Source organism: Sturnira hondurensis, unplaced genomic scaffold (genome assembly GCF_014824575.4).
Source record: "Sturnira hondurensis isolate 20B ecotype Veracruz unplaced genomic scaffold, ASM1482457v3 Scaffold0022017, whole genome shotgun sequence".
In the NCBI taxonomy this organism is placed as follows: Eukaryota; Metazoa; Chordata; class Mammalia; order Chiroptera; family Phyllostomidae; genus Sturnira; species Sturnira hondurensis.
Genome location: NW_028094648.1, coordinates 8,469,523 through 8,493,819, shown reverse-complemented (window position 1 = coordinate 8,493,819; position 24,297 = coordinate 8,469,523). Strand labels below are relative to the sequence as shown.

At 39.7% G+C, this 24,297-nt stretch overlaps 1 protein-coding gene across 5 annotated transcripts in view; it reads left to right on the top strand.

The window, feature by feature from the left end:
- Nucleotides 1–22,619, top strand: part of SLAIN2 (SLAIN motif family member 2) — a 78,256-nt gene extending 55,637 nt beyond the window's left edge. For all 5 annotated transcript variants that reach the window (XM_037034244.1, XM_037034241.1, XM_037034242.1 and 2 more), the window contains 2 exons: nt 18,157–18,475; nt 19,591–22,619. In XM_037034244.1, coding sequence (XP_036890139.1) covers nt 18,157–18,475; nt 19,591–19,657 — 386 coding nt within the window. In that variant the 3' untranslated portion in view covers nt 19,658–22,619. The remainder of the gene's footprint in view (nt 1–18,156; nt 18,476–19,590) is intronic.
- The last annotated feature ends 1,678 nt before the right edge of the window (nt 22,620–24,297 follow it).

Below are 24,297 nucleotides of genomic sequence, written 5' to 3'. Positions count from 1 at the left end.
AATGCACACGTTTTTGCCCAGATTTCTGAGGGAAAATAAGGCTGCACGTTATACATACCATGGGTATAATAGTCCTATGTATACCACACACAAAATGTAGGTGTTCACCATACATGGCAAAATACAGTAGTTAGAAAAAATAAATGCAGAGATCAGGACAAATTGAAATGTAGAAACATACTTTTATTTAGAAGGAAAGAGGCAACTAAGGTGGAGTTAGTGATAGTTGCCTATTGCTGCTTTAATTCTTTATATTTTGATATATTCAGGGTGGGATAAACAGTGTTTATAAGAAGCTTTATTGACAAGAGTTGAAAATCTGGAAGGGTGGAAATGGGAGGGAGCATGGGGGGTGGGTTGGGATGGGAGTAATAGATAGAAAACTGTACTTGAAAAATAATTAAATAAATTTTTTAAAAAAGAAAATCTGTTTGATATCACACTTTTTGAGAATGGAGAACTCCAGAATTTTGTCATTACCCAGATTCCAAAATTTATAATGCCTTTTTTGTGTTCCCTTTTCTATCAACGAAGAAGAATTGATTGAATCTGTATTATATACAAGATACAGTCATTATATTGTCCCTTCTAGTCCCCTTCACTCCCTCCCACCCCCTTTTTAGCCTCTCTTCTATTATTATTATAGTCACAGCTGGCCTCTGCCAAGTGGTTTTTAGGTAGAGTTGAAATGGTAGGAGTTGCTCCCCTCCCACGCCTTTGTTATGTAAAACTTAGAGAATGGGTAAGGAGAGAGCCTGGACTGTTGTTAGGGCTCCCTCCAGACACACAGATTCCTAGTAAACCATTTCGTGGTATTTTTGGAATGAAAATTAAATAAAATTTATTTATATTACAGGCTTGATAAGGCTTTTATGGTTTTCCAAGATCTTTTTTTTTTCTCTTTAAATCTTGACTATGTCTATCAATTTTCTTTGCTCAGAAAGTCTTAGATCATTTGCCCTGGCTGGTGTGGCTCAGTGGATTGGACACGCACCTGTGAGCCAGAGGGTCACTGGTTCAATTCCCAGTCACGGCACATGCCTGGGTTGTGGGCCAGGTCCCCAGTTGGGGGTGCATGAGAGGCAACCACACGTTGATGTTTCTCCCCTGTCTTTCTTTTTCTCCTCTCTGTAAAAAGAAATAAAATCTTTTTTAAAAAAAGGAAGAAAAAATTTTTAGATCAAAATTTTCTCCTCTGAAATTTGTGCCTGGACTTCCCTACTAAATACTGACTGCCTTCAGAGTGCTGCTGTCGTTACAGGGCGTATTTGCTACAGTACTGACACGCCAGCCCTTTGGTATCCTCTGGTTGTTCCCTCAACTTATGCATTCACCTCGTTCAGGTGTTTCTTCCCATCTGGAGACTGTAGAACTTTTTGACTTGGTCTTTCCTGCAATCTAGTGCATTGATCTAAGAACTTAAGGATTCATAAATTTAAAAGGATTTATAATTTATAAATCTGTTTTCTAAACTTCTCTATTTCAAAATAAAACACAAAGTCAGAACACCATATAACAAACACATAGAGAGCTTAAGGAACTCTTATCAGACAACCCCTCGTAACCACCCTCCCTATCAAGAGACCGGACTTGCCACCTCAACCCTCTCCACTGTCTGCTTCCAAACAGAGCCCTCTCGGCCCCTCTCTCAGGAGCAGGCCTCCTGGATTTCTATAGCAGTCACTTCTTCCTGTCTCTGTACGATTTTTATTATCCAAGAAATAAAATTAAAATTTAGTTTCACCTTTTCTGATGTATGTCTTTTTAAGTTTCTCTTAACTAAATGCCTTACCTCCTTAGCTCCCCCTCGTTGTTTGTTTGAAGAAATCACCGGATCATTTGTCCTGCAGATGTTCTCACCAACTGGTGTCCATGGTGTCATTTAGGAGGTTCCTTTGCATGTGTTTCCTATACATTGATAGTTAGATTTAGATGCTTAATTAGACTCCATTTTGTTATCTTTGGCAACACTGCCTCATGGGTGGTGCTGCTGCTTCAGCTAAAGGCACATAAATGGCTTTGCCTGTTTTTTGTGATGTTTGCAGTCATTGATGCTTCACACCTGTGGTCCTACTTTATGAGGTACAGTTGTCCCTTCTTTTCTGCAAGGGATATGGCTTAAGACCCACAGTAGATGCCTGAAACCGTGGATATTTCCAAACCCTATATATACACTACTGTATGTTTTTTTCCTATACATACATACCAGTGATCAAGTTTAATTTACAAATTAGGCACAGTAAGAGATGAACAACTAACTAATAAAAGAGAATAATTATAACAACATACTTTAATAAAAGGTATGTGAATGTGGCCTCTCTCTCTCTCTCTGATAACTGATCTGATAACCGAGACTCCTAAGTAAACAAGTGGGTGGCATATCCCTGTGGACACACAGGGATAGTTCATGACTCATCCTGGACAAAGGGATGGTTCGTGTCCCACGTGGGTGGGGCAGAGCAGGGTAGGGAGAGATTTCATTCTGCTGCCCAGAGCAGCATGTATCTTAAAACTTATGAATTGCTTATTTTGGGAATTTGCCATTTAATATTATTTCTGGAATTTGCCATCTAGTATTTTAGGACCACAGATAACTGAAGCCTCAAAAAGTCAAATGAGAGGGCTGGGGGCGAGCTGCTGTATTGCAGAATTGGGTCATTCCAATTCTGACATTTTTTTTTAATTTGTCAAAATACTGTATGTATTTTGGAATGTGTATGTAGGAAAATACTGTATTTTCCTTATTCTTTGGTCACTCAGTGGCACAGTTTCGTTAGGAAATTCAGAATAAAACGTTTGTTCTTTCCCTTTATTTTCTAGTTTATAAAATAAAACCTTGGCAAGCTGTCATCCACCAAAGGTGACTGATATTTTTCTTAAATGTATATCATTATGAACTTGGAGATTTAAACTTTTTGTGTGTGTTTCAATCCAATCTGAATATTTTTTCAACTTTGGTGAAAAATTCAAGTTGCTTTCTAGTCTTTCTGATAGAACCCTAGTAGTCTTCGGTAACTTCTCGCTCACTGGTATGACAAGATGTGCTCATCTGGTACATTTTTTTGCCGTGGACCTAGATTTAGTCATTACTCCAAAAAGTCCTGTCTTTTTAGGTAGTAAATGGCATTTCAAAGCCATGATTTGAGTTTTTAGCCATGCTTATTGCTCGTAAGCTGGTCACTGTTTCTAGGTCTTTTGTTACTAGAGGTAGTAAATATGTGTGTAGATTTGTGCTTGTATATTTTTTAAGACTGAATGTGTAAATGAGTTCATGCTGATACTTCCTGTTCAGACGCAAGGGCTTGAGAGTAATTACATAACGTTTTTTAACTCACATCTTTATCTTCTTTATACTGCTCTGGGAATCCTACCTCCTAGTAATAGAGTATTAGAATAATATTTAATAGTTTGTTTTATCCCATATTACATGCAAAATCTTCTAGGGATAACATTAGCATAATAACCAGACAACATGATTACTGAAAACAGTTTATAAAATTTTTCCATATGCTTGTTCCTTCTGTTTTACAGTTATATCTACATTGTCAGATTAAAAGGCTATTACATACTTTTCTTTATAGGATTCATTTAGTCTTAGCTCTACATTTTTTTAATGTTTTAGCTTATGGGTTTTTTTAAATTACATTTTATTGTTTATGCTATTACATTGTCCCAGTTTCCCCCCTTGGGCCCCCCCTCACCCAGGCCCCCCTCCACACTCCCTCAGGCAGTTCCCACACCACTGTCCACGTCCACGGGTCCTGTATAAGTGTTCTTTGGCTAGTCCTTTCACCTTCTTTCATCCAGTCTCCACTCCCCCTCCCCTCTGGCAGCTGTCAGTCTGTTCCATATTTCTAAGCCTCTAATTCTGTTTTGCTCATTAGTTTATTTTGTTCATTAGATTCCACGTATAAGTGAGATCATATGGTACTTGTCTTTCTCTGACTGGCTTATTTCACTTAGCATAATAGTCTCCAGGTCTCTCCATATTGTTGTACAGGGTAAGAATTCCTTCTTTTTTACTGCTGAATAGTATTCCATTGTGTAAATGTACCACAGCTTTTTTATCCACTCACCTACTGACACACTCTTTAGACTGTTTCCAGATCTTGACTATTGTAAATAATGCTGCTGTGAACATAGGGGTTAGCATTTAAATACAACTTTGGTCCTTGACACCAGTCTGTATGTTATTGTCTCACTAGTCACTTCCTGTGTTTGAAGCTCACTCTCTAGTAAATTCCCCAAGAAGGAGTTATGAGAACAATATCCATTTTCTCAGTTTTTGCATGTTGATGACAGCTTGTCTGCTCTTTTTATTTTTGAAAGTCATTATCTAGATGTGAAATCTTTGGCTCTCATTTTCTTTCCTTGAGTATCTTAGATATATTACTCCATTTATTTAGGGATAAAGAATTGTTTTTGTTATAGTCATTTGGCCTTTTTATGTGGATATCCAAAGGATGTTTTCTTTTCTCTTGATGTTTAATAATGTTTTTTATAGAAACTCTTAGCTGCTTTTTTTTTTTCAGATTTTATTTATTTATCTTTAGAGGGGAAGGGAAGGAGAAAGGGGGAGAAATATCAATGTATGGTTGCCTCTTATGCATCCCCTGCTGGGAACTGGCCTGCAACCCAGGCATGTGCCCTGATTGGAAATCGAACCACGGTTGTTTGGTTCTCAGTCCCATGCTCAATCCACTGAGCTACACCAGCCAGGGCAATGTTTAATAATTTATAAGAATATGTTTTAGTGTTGATCATTCTGAGTTGATTTCCCCAGATATGTGATGTGTTCTTTAATATGGAGTTACAATGTTTTTATATTTCAGATAAATTCTTTTGAATTATTATTGCTTTTACTATTGTTCTCTTGCTTTGGTTTTCTTTCTGGGGGGACTCCTGTTGGACGCAGGCTTAGATGTTCTTCACTTACCTTCTGTGTCTGTCGCCTTCTTTTTAATCCTTTTCATCTTGCTTTATTCCTGTTCTGTAAAAGTTTCTTTTCATTGTCTGTTCCCATTGAACTATAATCTATTACGATGGCAGCTGATGTTCCTTCTGCTTTAGACTTTATTTTGAAATGATTCATTGTATGTCTAATTCTTTTCCATGTTCCTTTACCTCATTTTTAGTGTTTTCCATCCTGATTCATAGTATTCTTTTTGTCTCTTGCATAATTTTCAAGAATGTCTTTAGAATTGAAATATTAGGTTTGAACTTTCACCTTCCTTAGTGTTTGGGCATTTCCGGCAGTGTTCCACCATTGAAAGAAGTAGGTTTGGTTCACAACCTCCTCATGAGCTTTCCACATCTAATTGAAATTGGACCCCTTATGTAGAGGGCAAAGAGAGACTGGAGAAAGAGGCAGACCACTCCAGATTGGTAGGTGGCAGGTTTGGTAAGCAAGGGAACTTACATACGAAGCTGGTGTCCCCAGTGGCTCCAAGACAAGTAGATACCCATGCCTACCTGCCAGATCTTACAAGTTTGCGTGGAGGCCTTAACTGGGTTCAGCGTGTACTCACCTTTATGTCTCAAGGCTGTATCCTTGGAGCAGGTTCTGGGAGTGGGGAATCCAGGTGGAATGCACATTCCAAGGACAAGGGTGGGGTGAGGAGCCTGCATTTGCCCAGGACCAGCTCATAATGGAATGTCTTCCTGATGAACTCCTTCAACAAAGCATTGTTTTGTTTCTTTCTTTTTTCTTACAGTATCATTATGTAATATTTGGCCTCCATCCTTTTCTGTTGCTTGTTTTTCTGTGGAATTTGTTTTTCCAGACAATTAGAAAGCTTGATTTAAGATTTTCTAACTTATGGCTCTAGAGCTCCCTCTTCTGTTGATGGGGGGAATTGTTTAAAATAGGGCTGCTTATTTTGAGATTGCTTATCTTTATTCCCCTCCCCTACTTTTATTTTTTTTTGCTGTTTTTATTTTTAAGTATGTTTTATTGGTTATGCTGTTACAGTTGTCCCAGCTTTTTTCCCTTTGTCCTTTTCCTGGTGCCCCCCTTCCATCCAGCAATCCCCCTACCTTAGTCTGTTTTTGTTTTTTTAGATTCAGTTGTTGATAGTTGTGAGTTTGTTGTTATTTTAATGTTCATAGTTTTTATCTTTTTTTCTTAAATAAGTTTCTTTAACATTCAATGTAATAATGGCTTGGTGATGATGAACTCCTTTAGTTTTACCTTGTCTGGGAAGCATTTTATCTGCCCTTCCATTCTAAGTGACAACTTTGCTAGATGGAATCATCTTGGTTGTAGGTCCTCGCTTTTAATCACTACAAATACTTATTGCCTGCAGAGTTTCTTTTGAGAAATCAGTTGACAGTCTTATGGGAATTCCTTTGTCAGTAACTCTCTGCTTTTCTCTTGCTTCTTTAAGATTCTCGCTTTATCTTTAACCCTTGGCATTTTAATTATTACATGTCTTGGTGTGTTCTTCTTTGGTTCCAGCTTGATTGAAATTCTGTGCTTTCTGATCTTGCATGTCTATTTCCTTTGTCACATTAGGGAAGTTTTCTTTCATTACTTTTTCAGATAGATTTCCAATTTCTTGCTCTTTCTCTTCTCTTTCTGGCACCCCTATGATGTGGATGTTGGACATCTTGAAGCTGTCCCAGAGGCTGCTTATACTACCCTCATTTTTTTTATTCTTTTTAAAAAGATTTTATTTATTTATCTTTAGAGGGGAGGGGAAGGGAAGGAGAGAGGGAGAGAAGCATCAATGTATGGTTGCCTCTCATGCATCCCCTGCTGGGAACTGGCCTGCAACCCAGGCATGTGCCCTGACTGGGAATCGAACCGCGATCCTTTGGTTCGTAGGCCCGCGCTCAATCCACTGAGCTACACCAGCCAGGGCTGATTCTTTTTTCTTCTTGTTGTTCTGATTGGTTGTTTTTTGCTTCTTTATGCTCCAAATTATTGATTTGATTCTCAACTTTATCCACTCTACTGTTGTTTCCCTGTAAATTGTTCTTTGTTTCAATTAGTGTATCCTTCGTTTCTAACTGGATCTTTTTTTTTTCTGCTGAGATCCTCACTGAGTTTCTTGAGCACCCTTATAACCAGTGTTTTGAGTTCTGATAGATTGCTTCTTTCCATTTAGTTTATCTATTTTTCTGGAGTTTTGACCTGTTCGTTCATTTGGGCCATGTTTGTCTCCTTTTTTTTTTTTTTTTTTTTGACAGCCTCCCTGTGTTTGTCTCTATGTATTAGGTAGAGCTCCTTTGACTCCATGTCTTGGTAGTGTGGCCTGATTTGGTAAGTGTCCTGTAGGGTCCAATGGCACAGCCTCCTCTATCACCCAAACTGGGTTTTCAGGGTATGCCCTTAGTGTGGGCCGAGTACACCCTTCTCTTGTAGTTGAGCCTTGGTTGCTGCTGGCAGATCAACAGGAGGGATTACCTAGCCCAGTCAGCTGCAAGGACTGGCTGTGACCACTGACCACCGACCTCTGCCCTCCTTGGAGGATCAGCTGTGCAGGGGCAGGGTGGTGCTGCTCTGACTTGGTCTGTAGCTAGCTGTCCACTGGGTGTGTTGCTCCTGGGATTTCCCAGGTGGTGTAGGCCAAGGTCAACCCCCACCTGTGCTTTACCTGGGGCATCCTTCCTGAGCTTAAAGCAATCTGAGATGGCTGCTACTTGTGCTGGGCTGGGATAGTCCCAGGTAGAGCCAAACCGTGAGACTAAACTGGCTGCTGCTGGTGTCAGGCCTGGAGCTCACTGAAGCGAGCTGTTGTTTGTGTGACAGGATTTAGGAAGTTGTGAAGCTGCCATTCAAATGGAAAGGCAGTTTGGGTGGGCCTGTACACTGGGTGGGGCATAGCCTCTGGGGATCTCCAACCTGGTCAAATGGTGTTAGCATGGTGAAATGAGTCTCAAATATGGCACCAGCCTGCTGTCTCCATGGCTCTGTGGGTGGAAGGCTCAGAAAAGGGTCAGTGTCCTATGCTTGCCCCAATGCCAAACACTTCAGTCTTTCCCAGGATGCCACTGGTGCCCTTCAAGCTGCTACCTCTGTGCTGGACCTTAGAAGTGAGTCTGAGAAGATGAGTTCGTGTGTGGGTTCTTTAAGAGGAACTGCTCGTGGCTCCAGCAGTTTCTTTAACTGACTTGTTCATCACTGGTTTTGCAGCCAAAAGCTGTGGGGACTTATCTTCCTGGCATTGGAACCCTGGGCTGGGGGACCTGGTGTGGGGCTGGGCCTGCTCACTCCTGAGATATCCCTCCCAAATTTTTGTCCACCACAAATCTTTATCCTCCGCCCATGGGTGAAAGACTAGCCCATTCCATCTCTGCGTTCCTCTTACTAGTCTAAATGGATGTGGTGTCTTTAACTCCATAGTTGTTAGGCTTTATTCAACTCGATTTCTGATAGTTCTGAATGATGGTTGTTCTATGTTTTAGTTGTGATTTTGATGTGGTTTTGCGAAGAGGTGAATCATGTCTGCCTACAATGCCATCTTGGCCAGAAGCCTTTTTTTAAAAATTATTTTTAAATTACAGTTAACATCCAATATTATTTTGTATTAGTTTCAGCATATATAGCATAGTGGCTAGACAGTCATATTTATAAAGTGTTACTCCCAGTATTTCCAGTACCCGCCTGGCATCATACATATTAATTATAATATTGTTGACTATATTTCCTATGCTATACTTTACATCCCGAGAAGTACAGAAATACATCAATCTGCACTTCTCAGTCCCTGCACTTTTTCAGCCGGTCCCTCAGCAGCCCTCCCCTCTGGCGCCATCCGTATCTATAGACGAGTTTGTGTGGGTTTTGTCTGTTTATTGTGTTCTTTATTGTCCACGTACGAGGAAATTGTATGGTGTGTTTCCTTTCTCTGACCGACTTCTCGCAGTTAGCACGATACCCACTAGGTCCATCTATTCTGTCACAAATGGTATTTTTCATTCTTTTTTATCCCATCTCCCACTTTTAAAATTTATTCTCTTAAAGTATTTACCGAGTTTAGCAACTATTACCACCATCTGATGTTGAGATTCTTATCACCCCCATAAAAATTATCGTACCCATTTGTAGCCTCCCATTCCCCACATACTTCTGCCCCTGAAACCTCTGGTCTTTCTGTCACTGTGTTTCATATAAATGGAGTCGTATAATGTGTGATCTTCATGACCAGCGTCTTTACCTTAGCATGATGTTTCCAAAGTTTATCATTATTGTAACGTGTATTAGTACCTTGTTCCTTTTTACTGACTAATAATACTCCATTGTAGGGTATGCCACATTTTGTCTGAATTCACCAACTGGTGGACATTTGAGTTGTTTTCACTTTTTGCCTATTGTGAGTAATGCTGCTAATTCTGCAAATGTTTTCTGGTAGCTTATGTATTCATTTCTTTTAGTCTTTTTGTACATATGGAAGAAAAACTAGTAAGGCCTACTTTGGGGGGTTTATTCTGCCTCTTATGTTTAAGAAATACACTGATAGAAGAAGAAATGAAAGGATTCTGTGCCTTTATCTACTCCCAGGGGTGTTTCTCTGGGTTTCCACTAAAGAATACCAACCTGGGAATCGGGAGACCTGGGTTCAGGTTCTGACTTCCCTGGTTATTTGCTCAATTCATCTCTGGTTGTGGCAATTTTCCTTCTCTGTACAGAATAAAGGGTTAGAATAAATAGTCACTAGTAACTCTTTTAACAGAGATTTTTTTACTTTGTAATGGGAAAATCATATTTACTTCCTCTCTGTGGCCTTTCATAACCAGAATTTATTTTTAAGCCACTATGTCAGTAACCCGTTGTCCTTGGTGATGATGGGTGCGGTGCAGGATGGCTGACGAGCAAGTGTGTTTGTCCTTGTCCTCTGTTTGTTAAGTGACTGAAAGGCGTATGTATTTTAATAAATGTTATTCTCCCATTGGTCATGGTGGCCTGTGTTCGGCGTGTCACAGGATCGCAAACATATATTTATTAGCTATTTACATTTTTTTTAATTACACAATTTATAGTTTGGTGGACCTGGCACTGTGAAGGCAACCACTTGGAGTGTCTAATTTTTTCATTGTTAAGTACATGTAGGGTGTATTTATAAAACATTTTATATTTAGTGAATATTTATCAAACTAAAAACAATATGTAATTTACTCAGTTTCTCCATTTCAGAGTTGTTTAGGTGCCCGCTAACCTTAATTAGAAAACAGACTTATGGTTTTTATTAAATTTTTTTGTGCTTATTAAAGCACAAAAATGAGTATTTAAAAAATACAAATCCTCATTTCACCCACCCTTGTATTTTAGAGATGACTTGATTTAGACACCCAGGTTAGCCTCCTCAGTCGTAGGTCAGTTTTATAAATAGAGTTCTAATTTTGGCTCAGAGCAGGTAACATGTTATTTTATTCCTTGATGAAGTGTAATTCTTGATATCCAAAATGGGTAAAGAGAAATTATAACATGCTGTCATAATCAATTTGGGCAGTAGAGCCTAATTTACTTAATCTCCACATTTTAGTTAATTTATAAGGGCAGCCTAGGAGACTATCCTGAGTGACATTGCTGAATGAACGTCTTCCCAGAGAACTCAGCTGCAGCGGACAGAAAGGCACTGTCTTCCCTAGATAAGGAAGGCGTGGGTGTGATGTGCTTTGCCATTTGTGTAATAAATTTTAATAACTATTTCCCCTTTTATTTACCAACAGTTTACACATATATTGCTCATTTCATTTTTGCACCTAGTCTTGGATATTTGCTGAGGTTTGTTTTTATTAAATTTACATCAAAATGTTTTCTCTTTTGGGGGAGCAGTACAAATGGTATTATATCTTTATTTTCATTTTTTTACATTCATTACTGTTATATAGAAATAGTCCATTTTTTATGTTAATCTTTTATCCTGTGACACTATTGAACTGAGTATTTCTAGAAGTTGTTTTTTTGTAAATTCCTCGGGATTTTTCTATGTAAATAACCATAGAGACGGCTTCTTTCTAACCTATGTGCCTTGTATTTCCTTTTCTTGCTTATTATCTAGCGCTTCCAGCAGTATGTTTCATGAGAGTGGTGAGAACATGTAGCGTTGCCTTGTTCTGAATCTTAGAAAGGAATCGTTTAGTCTTTCATCACTGAGTGTAGCGTTACCTTGTAGAGATTTTTTTGTAGCTGCTCATTGTTGAAGTTTCCCCCACTCCTATTTTTCTGAGAATTATTATCACGAATGTGTTGAATATTGTCAGATTTTTTTTTACATCAATAATTATGATCAAGTGATTTTTCTTTAGCCTGTTTTGTGGTGGATTACATTAATTGATTTTCAAATATTGAATCAATTTTGCATCCTGGAATAAATTCCACTAAATCATGGTATATTTTTATATATGTATATCACTTAGTTCTATTTGCTAATATTTTGTTAAGGAGTTTTATGTCTATATTCATGAGGGATATCGGTGTATAGTTTTCTTTTTTGATACTGTCTGGTTTTGATATCAGGGTAATACTAGCTTTATAAAATAAATGAAATGTTTCTTCCTCTTCTTTTTCTGGTGGAGAGTATGTAGAATTAGTGTTCGTTCTCCTTTGAACATTGGACAGAATTTCCCAGGGGAACTACCTGGCCCAGAGGTTTCTTTTTTGGAAGATTTCTGAATTACAAAAGCAGTATTCTTAATAATTATTTGGTGATTCAACTATCTATTACACATCGGATGAATTGTAGTTTGTGTGTTTTGATGAATTGGTTTATTTCATCTCAGTTGTCAGATTAATGTCTTGCAACCAATATTGGTGGTATTTTTTTCTCTCTACCTTCAGAGCCTTCGTATGTCTGTTTTATACATAATGCCCAAGGTTTTAAATTATACTTAGTGGTAGGAATAGGGAAAAATACATCTATTCCCATTTTCCCAAGTGGAAAAAAGTTAGATGCACTTTTTTAAAAAGAATTCCAATAGATAACTATTTCCCTAGCATAACTATTTTTTTAAGATTTCATTCATTCATTCATTCATAGAGGGGTGGGGGAAAGGAGGGAGAGGACAGAGAGAAAAACATCAGTGTGTGAGAGAAACATTGATTGGTTGCCCCTCGCACACACCCCAGCCAGAAACTGGCCGACTACCCAGGCATGTGTCCTGAGTAGGGGTTGAACTGGAGACTTTTCAGTTTGCAGGATGATATGTAACCAACTGAGCTACACTGATCAGGGCTCTGGCATAACTGTTAACAGTTAAAATGTTGGTCAGAAGTTTTTTCAGAGGGAAAGATACTTTTTTACGAAGCTTTTTTAAAATACAAGATTTGACTAAGAAATTCAAAACATTATGGGTATATTATAATACTTACAAGGCTGTCCCATAGAAATGAAACACACTCCGTGTTGTCAATATAACCTGCCTAATTTCACCTTGCACTTTACACCAGTCATCATAAGAAGGAGCCCTGGGATGACTCGGCGGTAGTTCATCTACCAGATCGTCATTCTTGATGGTTTACCACATCTCTTAATCAAACCTCATTTCCGTCTATCTCCAAACCCCCAGACTATTGCTAAGTGTTCTTTGGAACTCACGGTCCTCTGCTGAACTTTACTACCTGAAACCTGTGTCCCCACCAAAACAAAATCCTGGTTGGAAGACTTTCAATTATGGTAAAAGCTAGGGCTGAAAATGGCTCTTCTGGCATTGGTACAGGAAGGAGCAGGTCCCGGCCCCGCCTTTAGGTACTGCCTGGAGGAGGGGAGACTTGGAACAAGCCTCAGTCCTCCAGTGAGTCTCTAGGAGACAGTGAAGAAACCTGGTTAGAGACTGGTCTGGTCTGGCAAGGGAGGCAAAGGTGGAACTTGAGAGAGTGGAATTGAGAAAACACTTTTATAGTCACCTATAGAAAGGGGGAGATGGGTTATGTAGGATAAAAAAGAATCCTTCTGTGAGGATCATGAAATTTGCAGTTCAGGAGAAGTTGGGCCAGATGGACATCTTCCATTTTCTACCTGAGAAAACTATAACAGGACGTAATTGTTTCTTTTTTTTTAAGAAAAATTTTAAGATTTTTATATTTATTGTTCTTTCAGAAATTTATTTATTTAAAAAAATTTTTTTAAAGATTTTATTTATTTATTTATCCTTGGAGGGGGAGGGGAAGGGGAGAGGAAGAGAAATATCAATGTATGGTTGCCTTTTGTGCATCCCCTGCTGGGAACTGGCCTGCAGGGAACCAGCCTGCAATCCAAGCATGTGCCCTAACTGGGAATCGAACTGCGATCCTCTGGTTCACAGGCCTGCGCTCAATCCACTGAGCTACACCAGCCAGGGCTTAGTCTTTCAGAAATTTAATCATGATATTCCTTGGTGTGGTATTCCCTGATTTTTGTCCTCATTGGGTAGTTTTTTTAACTACTTGGATTACATGAGTTTATACTTTTCATCAAATTTGGAAGAAAATTGTTTCTTCAGATCTTTTCTGTCTCATTCATTCCCTCCCTCTCTCTGTTAAACCATGTGACATTGACCTCTAGGTCACTGAGGCTTTATTGTTTTATTTTTGATTCTTTATTCTGTGTGTGCTTTAGTTTGGATAATTCTTACTGTTATGTCTTCAGGGACCTGTTCTCCAATATCTAAACTACTAATTCCTATCCAGTGAACTAAGCATTCTGGATATATTGTAAATTTTTCATCTTTAAAAGCTCTGTATCTTTAAAAAAATTTTATTTCTCACCTCATTATGTTTATATTTTTCTTTGTATCCTCAAGCATATGTGTATTAGTTCTCTTAAAGTCTTTGCCTGCTAATTTAGTCATCCTGTAACTTTTTGGTCTGTTTCTTTTTTGAAAATTTTATTGTATTAATTATGCTATTACAGTTGTCTCATTACCCCCTTCATTCCCCTCCACTCTGCACACCCCCTCCCACCCACATCCCCCCCGCCGTTAGTTCATGTCCATGTGTCATAAGTTCTTTAGCTTCTACATTTCCCATACTATGCTTGCCCTCCTCCTGTCTGTTTTCTCCCTACTGTCTGTGCTACTTGTTCTCTGTACCTTTTCCCCCTCTTTCTGCCTCCCACTCCCCTGTTGCTAACCCTCCATATGATCTTCATTTCTGTGGTTCTGTTCCTGTTTTAGTTGTTTGCTTGGTTTGCTTTTGGTTTAGGTGTAGTTGTTAATAACTGTGAGTTTGCTGTCCTTTCACTGTTCATATTGTTCATATTTTTTATCTTCTTTTTCTTAGATAAGTCCCTTTAACATTTCATATAATAAGGGCTTGGTGATGATGAACTCCTTTAGCTCGACCTTATCTGAGAAGCTCTTTATCTGCCCTTCCATTCTAAATGAAAGCTTTGCTGAACAGAGCAATCTTGGCTGTAGGTCCTTGCCTTTCATGACTTGGAATACTTCTTTCCAGCCCCTTCTTGCTTGCAGGGTCTCTTTTGAGAAATCAGCTGACAGTCTTATGGGAACTCCTTTATAGGTGACTGTCCCCTTATCTCTTGCTGCTTCTAGAATTCTCTCCTTCATTTTAATCTTGGGTCATGCAATTATCATGTGCCTTGGTGTGTTCCTCCCTGGGTCTACCTTCTTTGGGACTCTCTGAGCTTCCTACACTTTCTGGAAGTCTATTGCCTTTGCCAGTTTGGGGAAGTTCTTCTTTATTATTTGTTCAAATAAGTTTTCCACTTTTTGGTCTTCCTCTTCCCCTTCTGGTACTCCTATAATTCAGATGTTGGAACGTTTAAAGATGTCCTGGAGGTTTCTAAGCCTCTCCTAATTTTTTTTTTGTATTTTTGTTTCTTCATTCTTTTGTTTGGTTGTTTCTTTCTTCCTTCTGATCCACTCCATTGATTTTAGTCCCAGTTTTCTTTCCACCACCGTTGGTTCCCTGTGCATTTCCCTTCATTTCACTTAGTGTAGCCTTCATCTTTCTATCTAATTTGCAACTAAATTCAACCAATTTTGTGAGCATCCTGATCACCAGTGCTTTGAACTGTGCATCTGGTAGGTTGCTATCTCTTGGTCGCTTAAAAGTGTTGACTCTGGGGCTTTGATCTGTTCTTCTGTTTGAGCCATTTTGGGGGGTGGGGAATCTGGTCGTGCTTGTTATGTAATGAGGGGTGAAGCCTTAGGTGTTCCCAGGGCAAGGCAACCTAGTGGCTGGGTTGCGACGCTATGTGTGGGGGTGGGTTCAGGGAGGGAGCAATGGCCTTTGTTCCACTCTGTCTCGGATTTCAATCCCCTCTGCTGCTTCCCACAAGCAGATTGGGCCCTTCTGTTGCTGGTTCCCAGGTGGATGGGCTTGTGTACGTTCTAGGACCCTATAGGTCTCTCCAGCTAACTCTCCTGTGAGGCTGGGAGTCTCTCCCGGCACCTCAACCTCCACGAGTGCCTGGATTGCACAGTCTGTCTCGCTGCCAGTTTTCACCTGGTTTATCTGTGCATGAATGTGTGACTGCGGTCAGCCAACTGCCTTGTGTGGGTCTGACAGCCACCGCCTGCGCTCCCAGGTCTGCCAACCACCACTTTTTCCTGCAGAGACCCCTCTCTACCTGCTGCCGACCCCACCCCTCTTACCGGTCTGAATGAATGTCAGACTTCCATACAGTTCAGCTTTCTGTCTGTTGGTTGTTTTGTTTGTTTTTAAATTTTTTGTTGTCCTTAAATTTTGGTTGTGTGAGGATGCACAGTGTGTCCACCTACGCCTCCATCTTGGTTGGAAGTCTGGTCTGTTTCTACTAACTAATTGTTATCCTGGTTCGGTTATCATCCTTCTGTTTCTTTATATAGCTACTAATATTTTATTGGATGGTAGACATTATGAAGTTTCATGTTCTGTTCTGGATTTTTATCTTCTTTAAAATATTGTTGAACTTTGTTTTGGCAAGCAGTTATTTATGGATCAGTTTGTTCCTTTATTGTGGGGATCAGCAAACATTTTCTTAAAGGGCCAGAGGACATATTTTAGAACTGTGGATTATCTGGTTTCTGTTGTAACTGCTCAACTGTGCTCATGTAGCTGGAAAGCAGCCATAGTCGGTATGTGTTAACACACAGGTGCTGCCATGTTCTAGTCAAACTTCATTTACAAAAACAGTTAACTCCCCCACAGCTGGTAATTTGCTAACCCATGCTTTAAAGGTTTGTTTTTAGTTTTGTTGAAGTGGGTTTAGAGTAGCTTTATTCTGTGGCTAATTTATTTATTTTGGAGTGCCTCTTGATTTTCCTGGATGCTCAGCAAGGATTCCCTAACGGGCTGAAACCGCGTTTCCCAGTCCTCTGTGAGCTTTGGCAACTGTTGAGTTTACAGTGCTCCAGTCTGTTTTTGCCCAGTCTCACAGAGCTTCACTCGGTGTGTGCGCAGCTCAGTATTCAGCCAAAGCGTCAGGCAGACCCCTAAGCTGAGTTGTGATGGTCTTCTGGAGCTCCCTCCTCTAAAGTACCCTGCCCTTCAAACTCCAGTTGTTGCCTCCTCGACTCAGGAATATAACTGATCTGCATGGGATCTTTCTCCTTGCTCTACAGTCCAAAACATGTCTCTAGAGTCCCCCGTCCCCACCCCAAACAGGGTATACAGGGCACACACCATATACAATTTCCTTCTCCCAGGGCTTACAGCCTTGTACTGCCTGTGCTCCAGTATTTGAAGACTGTTTTCTATGTTCTGTCCAATGTTACAGGACTTCACAGCAGGGGGTTAAGCCCCTTTCCAGTTTTGCCTTCATGGCAGAAAGCTTTTGTGATGGCTTTAAAATTAATATTTAAGTTCCATTCTAGATTAGATTCCCCGGGGGGCAGTACCTGGACTTCCATAATTTTTTTTAAGTTCCTCAGGATTCTGATGCAGTCAGATTTGAGAATCATGGCCTTGAGTTTCAGGAGCTGAGTAGAGAGAATTTGAACACGTCGAGTACTGGCGCCCAGTGCGTCTTAAAAACGGAGACGCTGACATTTGGGGCTCTGATCAGACAGAGGGCGGGGGATGGGCTAGGAGGGAGGAGGCTCTGTACAGAAAACCGCACTGGAAGGGTGATAGGAGGTGAGTTCCCCCTGTTCTGGGGTTTGGAGGCTAAGGCTTGTCCCTCTCAGTCACCGATGAAAGTAGTAGCCAGACTCATTCATTCTTTCTTCTCTTGCTCACTACCATGGTAGACCTTGCTGTTATTTGCATCCCTTGGACTGCTAGAAGTGAGAAGGATAGAGTTTTGTAGAACATTCCATTCCTACCGTTTGGGGACCAAGTTGCTGGCCTCAGCTTTCCCTTCACTCATACCCTCCCCAAACTAACGGACGCTGAGAGAAAACAGGGTGGCTTCTGTCCGCCTGTGAGCCGTTTCTCTCTCCTTCCTCCCCTTTCTCTGAACACCGCCTCCCCCACGCACGAGCTCGCGCACACGCACACACGCGCACACGGTTTTCTGTTAGGTAAAGCAGGTTACTTTATGTGTAGCCATCCGTGGGCATTTGAGGAAACTAAAACTGATATCCTTTCCGAGATCCTTTATCCAAACAGAATAAACAGGGAAGGATGAATGCGTTTCCTAGATCTGAACTATCAGTGCTGAGGAACCAACACAGTAATAAACTTTATTTGAACTTACTTTGGCTTAAAATAAATGACTTTAAAAAAAGCTGTACATTTTATTCTTTCATATATCAGTATTTGTTTTAATATAGAAATGTTCTCAACACTTAATAGATTTGCCATTTCAGAAAAATACACCGTCTTTTTCATGTGACTTCACATACCTCTTGATATGCCAGTAGATTGACTTATAACTTCCCTACTAGGTGAAACACAACAATAGAAGTAATTTTGGTTTTTTGTTCTTAATAATGTTTAGTTTCTGATTTTTAAGTGACATTGTAGGTGATACAAGAGTCAGAGACACACCCACCAGGTACTTGATACATGTTTACATGAATGTTTCCTTAAGGGGAAAGTGTATCTTAAATTCTAGTCAGCACTCTGGTAGTCAACCTTTTTGAGTCAAGACTTGATTATTTGGGGCTTACCAATTACCTTTTTCTTTTATTAGCCCAGAAACAGTCTCTATTCCTTGCATTTCTATAGAATGAGTTTTCGTGGACACAGGTGTACCGATGCCCAGTTTCCAGGTGTTATATAAAGCAGTGGTTTCACTTACACTTGGTTTCCACTGAAAATACTGATTTTTCTTTGCTGTTCTGCAGTACCTTCTCCAGGCAAATTCCGCTCCCCTGCAGCGCCGTCTCCTCTGGCTCTCCGGCAGCCAGTGAAAGCATTTAGTAACCATGGCTCTGGTTCTCCTGGTAGCCAAGAAACAACACAGCTCACACAAACCACCTCCTCACCTGGGCCTCCTGTGGTTCAGAACACAGTCCCAGCAAACCCTCCCAGCAATATCAACAGCGCTACGCTAACCAGACCTGCAGGGACAACCGTGATGAGAAGTGGCTTGCCCAGACCCAGTGCCCCTTCTGCGGGGGGTATACCAGTGCCTCGCAGCAAACTTGCACAGCCTGTTCGCAGGTGAGTGGTAAATGTCTGTTCAGCATTCTTGAGCATGGGGACGTGGGTAGACTGGTAGTACACTCATCTTTGCATTTGATAGTGAACCTAGAGAGTCCCAATTGGGTTCTCACTAGAGTCTTAGTGCAATTTGACTAAAAGGTTTTTTTTGTGGTTTTAAACGAAAACCTTACTTGGGACATTTAGGGTATTGTATCACTTTGGTTCAGACTAAATTTGCCTAGATATCTGATATCATTAAGCACCTCAGAGACCTCCTACAATAGTAAGGGCATATTAGAACCTAGAGTGAGATTTAAGATAAAATTTCTAGCTACCAAATCTGAGTATAATCCAGGATGGTGCTTCTCAAACCTTGCTACAAAATCAGAATCTTCTGTGGAATTTATATAAACGTATAGGCCTAAAATTTACTGACAAAGAATTGGTCTGGTGTGAAAACCAAAATCTGTGGGTATGCTGGTTTGTTTGTTTAATCTTCAAGTAATTCTGAGCTCAACCATGTGGGTAACTGTGCGCCTGTAATCTTTATCTACCTTTCAAGAATGTGGTTACAACATCAGTAAATTTATATGTCAGAATTGAATGTTCAGTATTTATGTGTGTGTAAAAAAAGTGTTCGTCCCATAAGCATTAAAACTGCCCATACTTTTTTAGTCTGACGTAAACATACTACATTTCTGAATTGTACAGTACAACAGCTTTTTGTTGTGCCCTTTGCTGAGTATCGTGTATATCTTACTTAATTTTTGCAGTTACATTAAAAGTGTAGGTACTGTGGTTACTCCTATTTTCAGAGAAGAATATTGAACTTTAGTGAGGTAAATAAGGTTGGTAATCCATGTGGCTGGAAAAGATGAGACAGTCTTTTCTTGTACTCTACTAGCTGTGTTAACAAAAAGAGGTTAGTGAGGTCACCTGATGCTGAGTAGAACGGAAACGTTGGGAGATGCTGAGTGTGGGGTGGTTGTGCTCACAGCGTTGGTCTCAGCGGTGCCCTGGGACAGCCTTCCTTGGCTCTGGTGCCCTGCAAAGCAGTTACCCTGTGTGGGACATAGTATGGCGATGTTCAGTTTAAGCCCTGCAAATCACTTTGTCAAATTGCTTTGTTTCAGATCCTTGCCAGCTCCTAAAACCTACGGTAGCATGAAAGATGACAGTTGGAAAGATGGCTGTTACTGACCAGCAAAGAGAAGAATGCAGAGGTCCACAGCTTCATGGGTACCCTTCACCAGGCCAACCGACAACTTTTATATGCGGACTGTTCACATTAGACTCTTGGGATTTATAAAAATCCCATCCCTCTCTGTCTTAATTAGCACAAATTGACAGAGATGATCAATCAGCACTTTAATGACATTTATAACATCAGATGTGTTTGGTAATCATACAATCACTCTCCATAGAATCACTTTTGGTTTTGTTGAACAGAAACTAAGTTGATTTCTAAATATTTGACAGAGGCCAATATCTGGGCAAAAAAACCTAGTGGTTGCCAAAGAGAAAATGCCCATTTACGAGTGAGAGAGAGTACCTTTGTGCACAAGAAAATGGTGAATTCAAGCTATCTAAAACTTCACGTTCAACCTAATTTACTGTACAAAATGGTATCAATAAATATCTGTGTTAATGAGAACTAATATTCTGATTAATTATCAAAAATGTTCCACTAGTATTTTACTGGTACTCCAAGAAACTAGACTGAGTTGAAGGAGGGTAGGGGCCGGAGATTTAAAACATGATACCTAAATTTGGGGGCGTTCCATGCCTTATTTTTGCAGATTCATTATGGAGAAAAATATCATTTTGCTTACTCCTAAGTTTCAGCGGTAGCTCACACGTCAGCCCCCCCACACAGGGTCACGGCGTGCGTCCGCCGTGTTGCATCGACACATCAGATTCCGTGCTTGTTTCGATTACCAGAAGGGCTTAGTGTCAGTCGTACGGTCTTTCTACCCTTTGTAGCTCCTGGCTCAGCAAAGACGGCCTTTGCTATTGCAGCCAGCTTCTCCAGGTGCTGTTACCTGTGACAGAACTGAGAGATCTTGTTTTTATTAGCGTGTTTCCATAACAGGAAAGAGCAAGTAGTACGTGTCTGTATTCTTGATATAAATAACACCACCTCAGTGCTTACAGCCTGGAACAAAACCATACAGTGAGAGAGGGGAACTTCTATGCACTTAACTTACAAACTCTCTGGTCACGACGGTTGTATTGTTGCTGTTGAACGACACGGCAGTCTGTGTCGTGTGGGAGCGCGGCCTGCCGAGTCCTGCCCAGTCGGATCCACTGTAAACTGAGTCACTGTATAAAACACCCTTTGAAAACACTGTCCCTTTTGACTTTGAGTCTGCCTTACATCAATGTGTGCATTTTTGGTAACAAATGAAACCCAGTACATGTGACTACGTGTGACTAACCCTAAGTACTCGCTCCGTAGTGGCCTGTATGTGTACCTGGGAGTCACTCACTTCGTTGTTGTTGGGTTTTCTTTTTTTTAGGCTGTTATCAGACTAAAAGGTCCTCTACGGCAGGCCTCTCGTTTTTTCACAATGAGAGGTCATTTTTTAAATATTTAATTTGAATAGCTCTAAAATATTGGCAACAAATCACCTAGAGGATTTTAGAGATTTTAATATAAGTTTATTTCCTGTTAGTCAAAGACACTCTGTAAGTTGGCAAAAGAAATTGAGAAATGGGAAGCTTGATATTCAGGAGAGCATTGAGGTTGACACATTGAAAGAACGATAAAACTTGTAGAACCGAGCCCCCGTTCTGCCACACGGGACGCTGAGGGGGTCCGTGAACCTGACCGGCAGCGAGTCGTGCAGCCCAGCTGCCAGCGCTAATGCATCTCCCTCTGTGGGATGCAGGGGAAGGTTTCATCCTTGCATTTGAGGGTGATGGGGACGGTGCAGGAAACGAGGGCACCAGGATTCTGCATGATAATGAACTACAGTCTGTTGCTTTTCAGAGAAGATCAAGAAAACATCTGCTTTGGGTGTGTGAGGTGGTATCCCATGTAACAATCTAAGTGAAAGAAAGAACTAGCCATGGTCTCTTTTTAAAACCACATTTACACTAAACAAAATAGGTCTCAGTCTTCAGTGCAACGTTGCAAAAAAAGAAATATATATATATATGCTGCAATCTAAGAATTAAGATGAATTCTAACTCTGTTAGGAAGCACCCATTACATTTTTAAGTTAGATTATCAGTTTCAAAAGGAATATTCAGGTTATTTAACTTTGTTTTTAAAAGGCTGCATCAGAAAAAATGTCTATTTTTTTTAATTAAAATATTTCATCACTCGTTAAAAATGTATTTTGATCTGAGTTGGGTAAAGTATTATTTTACCTGCTGTTGTGCTACCACAGACCATTGGCTTTTAGTTTCCTAAAAAGAAAAATTGTTTTTTTACTAGGAAGCCTTTGTGTATTGCCAATTTTTCTATTTGGGAAAATCCAAGGATTCACTGTGGTTAGTCTTACAGGAGAAATGTGGATTTGATAATCTAGTGCCTATGATTTTAACTTATGTTTGATATATAGTAGTAAGGGTTTTATGAATGTTGATTATTTTTTTGTGCCAACAGCCCAGAATTGTCACTTATATGTAAGCAGAAAGACATGAGCTCTGCTTCCAAAGTTATTTAATTTTCTCAGTGTTTGAATGTTATTTTTGTGTGTGTTAATAAAAGTGTAAAAATTGGAAAAATATAAATATTCTTAACTCAAGCATTTGCTGGATCATTTTTCTACAAAACTTGTTTGTAATATAAAACACTCTCTGAAGAGTTGACTTTTTTCAGTTTTCATTCCCTGGAACTCACATTTTGTAAAACTGGGACCATTCATAATTGTCAGATACTTTTTAAAATTATTATCTCAATACATCACTTTTATAAAAAAACATTTTTTGAAAGGAAATTAGATACATGTGTCCCCAGATGTTTGTGTAACTCTAGAATGCTTAGACTGTGTATGTTTAAATTACCTTTTTTATCGAATGTACAGGCATCGGTTTTTGACATTACGCATGGTCCTTTTAGGTCACATGAAGTTTGATTGGCAAACCTTTCTATAGCCGAACTTGTATGTGTGGTTGCCTCCTTAATAAACAGCCTGACCATAAGGTTTATTATTAAATGTATGTTTTTCAAGTGTTTTATTAATTTCTGGATATGGTGAGATTCCTCCTCCCCTCCCTGCCATTGTTCACCAGTTGCCTGCTGGTTTTAATGAATTTCTTAGTTGATTTTTTTTAAACACACAGACGCAAAACATTTGAGCTTTACGAAGTTGGAATGTATCATGTTGCATTTTCTCTGCCCTGGTGGCTTCATGTGTGGATTATTTGGACTAAATTTACAGCTTACTCAAAATCGGTATGTTCCTGGAACTGTTTCACCCCCTGTAAATCGATGTCAAATTAGAAAAAGATGGCGTGTGTGAGACAAGTAAAGTGACGATTTTCTGAGCATTTCCAGCAGAGAAAATGAATCCATGTTCAAGGCAGTATGGATATTTAGTTGATTATGTGCATCGTTTCTGTCATGGATGAGTGGGAAAAATCAGGAATTGTACACTGTTTAATTAGTTCCCCACGTTGCTTTGGGAAGTTTTTACTGTCCTCCGTGTTACAGTTAGTCTCAGTAGTGAGGGATGGGAGCCGTCATGTTTGAATTTTTCTCCCAAGTCACTTAAAAACTTTCAAGAACCCTTTAAAATTGCCGTAAATGTCAAAATACTTGCAAATCAATGAATGAGAAGTTCACTTAAACTTGTTAGAGGCCGGTGCAACAGGAAAACCCGTACGGAGAGGCTCTTGAGAAGTATCTGCTGTACCGGAGTTCAGCTGGGAGGTTCAAAAGCAGTGGAAGCGCTGGAGAAACTAACCAGGGGGAGGCGCTAACCAGGGGGAGGTAGCGAGCAGGGCGCTCCCCTGGGCGTGAAGCCAAAGTTAGCAACCCCTGCTGTAGTTTGGGTTTTGAATGGTCCTAAACGTCAGTCTGAGGAGACTGAATGCAACGGCCTTCTGGTTACTATTCTGGAGACAACAGATTTCACTCATGCATCTTACATAACACAAGGCGGTTAAAACTATGCTCAGTGATGCCAGTTTCAAACCGATTCTTTATCTGCACTGGGTAACTTTAATGTTTTCTTTTTAAAAAGAAAGAAAAAACGAGAAAGTAAAGCATCATTTCTTATGATTTTGAAAGTGATAAAAAATAAAAAAATTAAGAAGTATAGAGGTGAAAATGATCCTGCATTTCACCTGGGAATCCTGCAATCTAGAAATAAACATTTCAGTGCTGACCTAACATGGTTATAGAATGTTAAGTAGAGGGGTAGTTTTCTGTTAAAGATGAGGAAATATTTTTCCTTTGTAAATATGTTTTGCTTTTAAACAGAGGCCTGCGCTAATTGCTATTGAAAGCTTGACCCAGATTTTCCATTTCTGATTGCAGATATTCCTTGATTTAAAAAAAAAAACATGTATTGTTTGTATCTTTATACCATTAATTGGTTTTTCCTATAAAATTATTTATTACAGAATGGGAGAGAAATACAGAAAATTATAAAGAAGAAAACACACTTAATTCCATGGGTAATCAATCACTTAAATTTGAGGAGATTGTCTTTGGGGTTTTTTTTTTTAATGAATTGGGCAACATAGTCATGGTTGAAAGTAATTTTTTTTTAACTCTGATGTCACAACTATCATCGTTTATAAATGGATTCTACTGCTGAAGAATCAGTTCCAGGAAAAACATACAAATATTCATTCCAAAACTTTACCAAACCTATATTACCGTA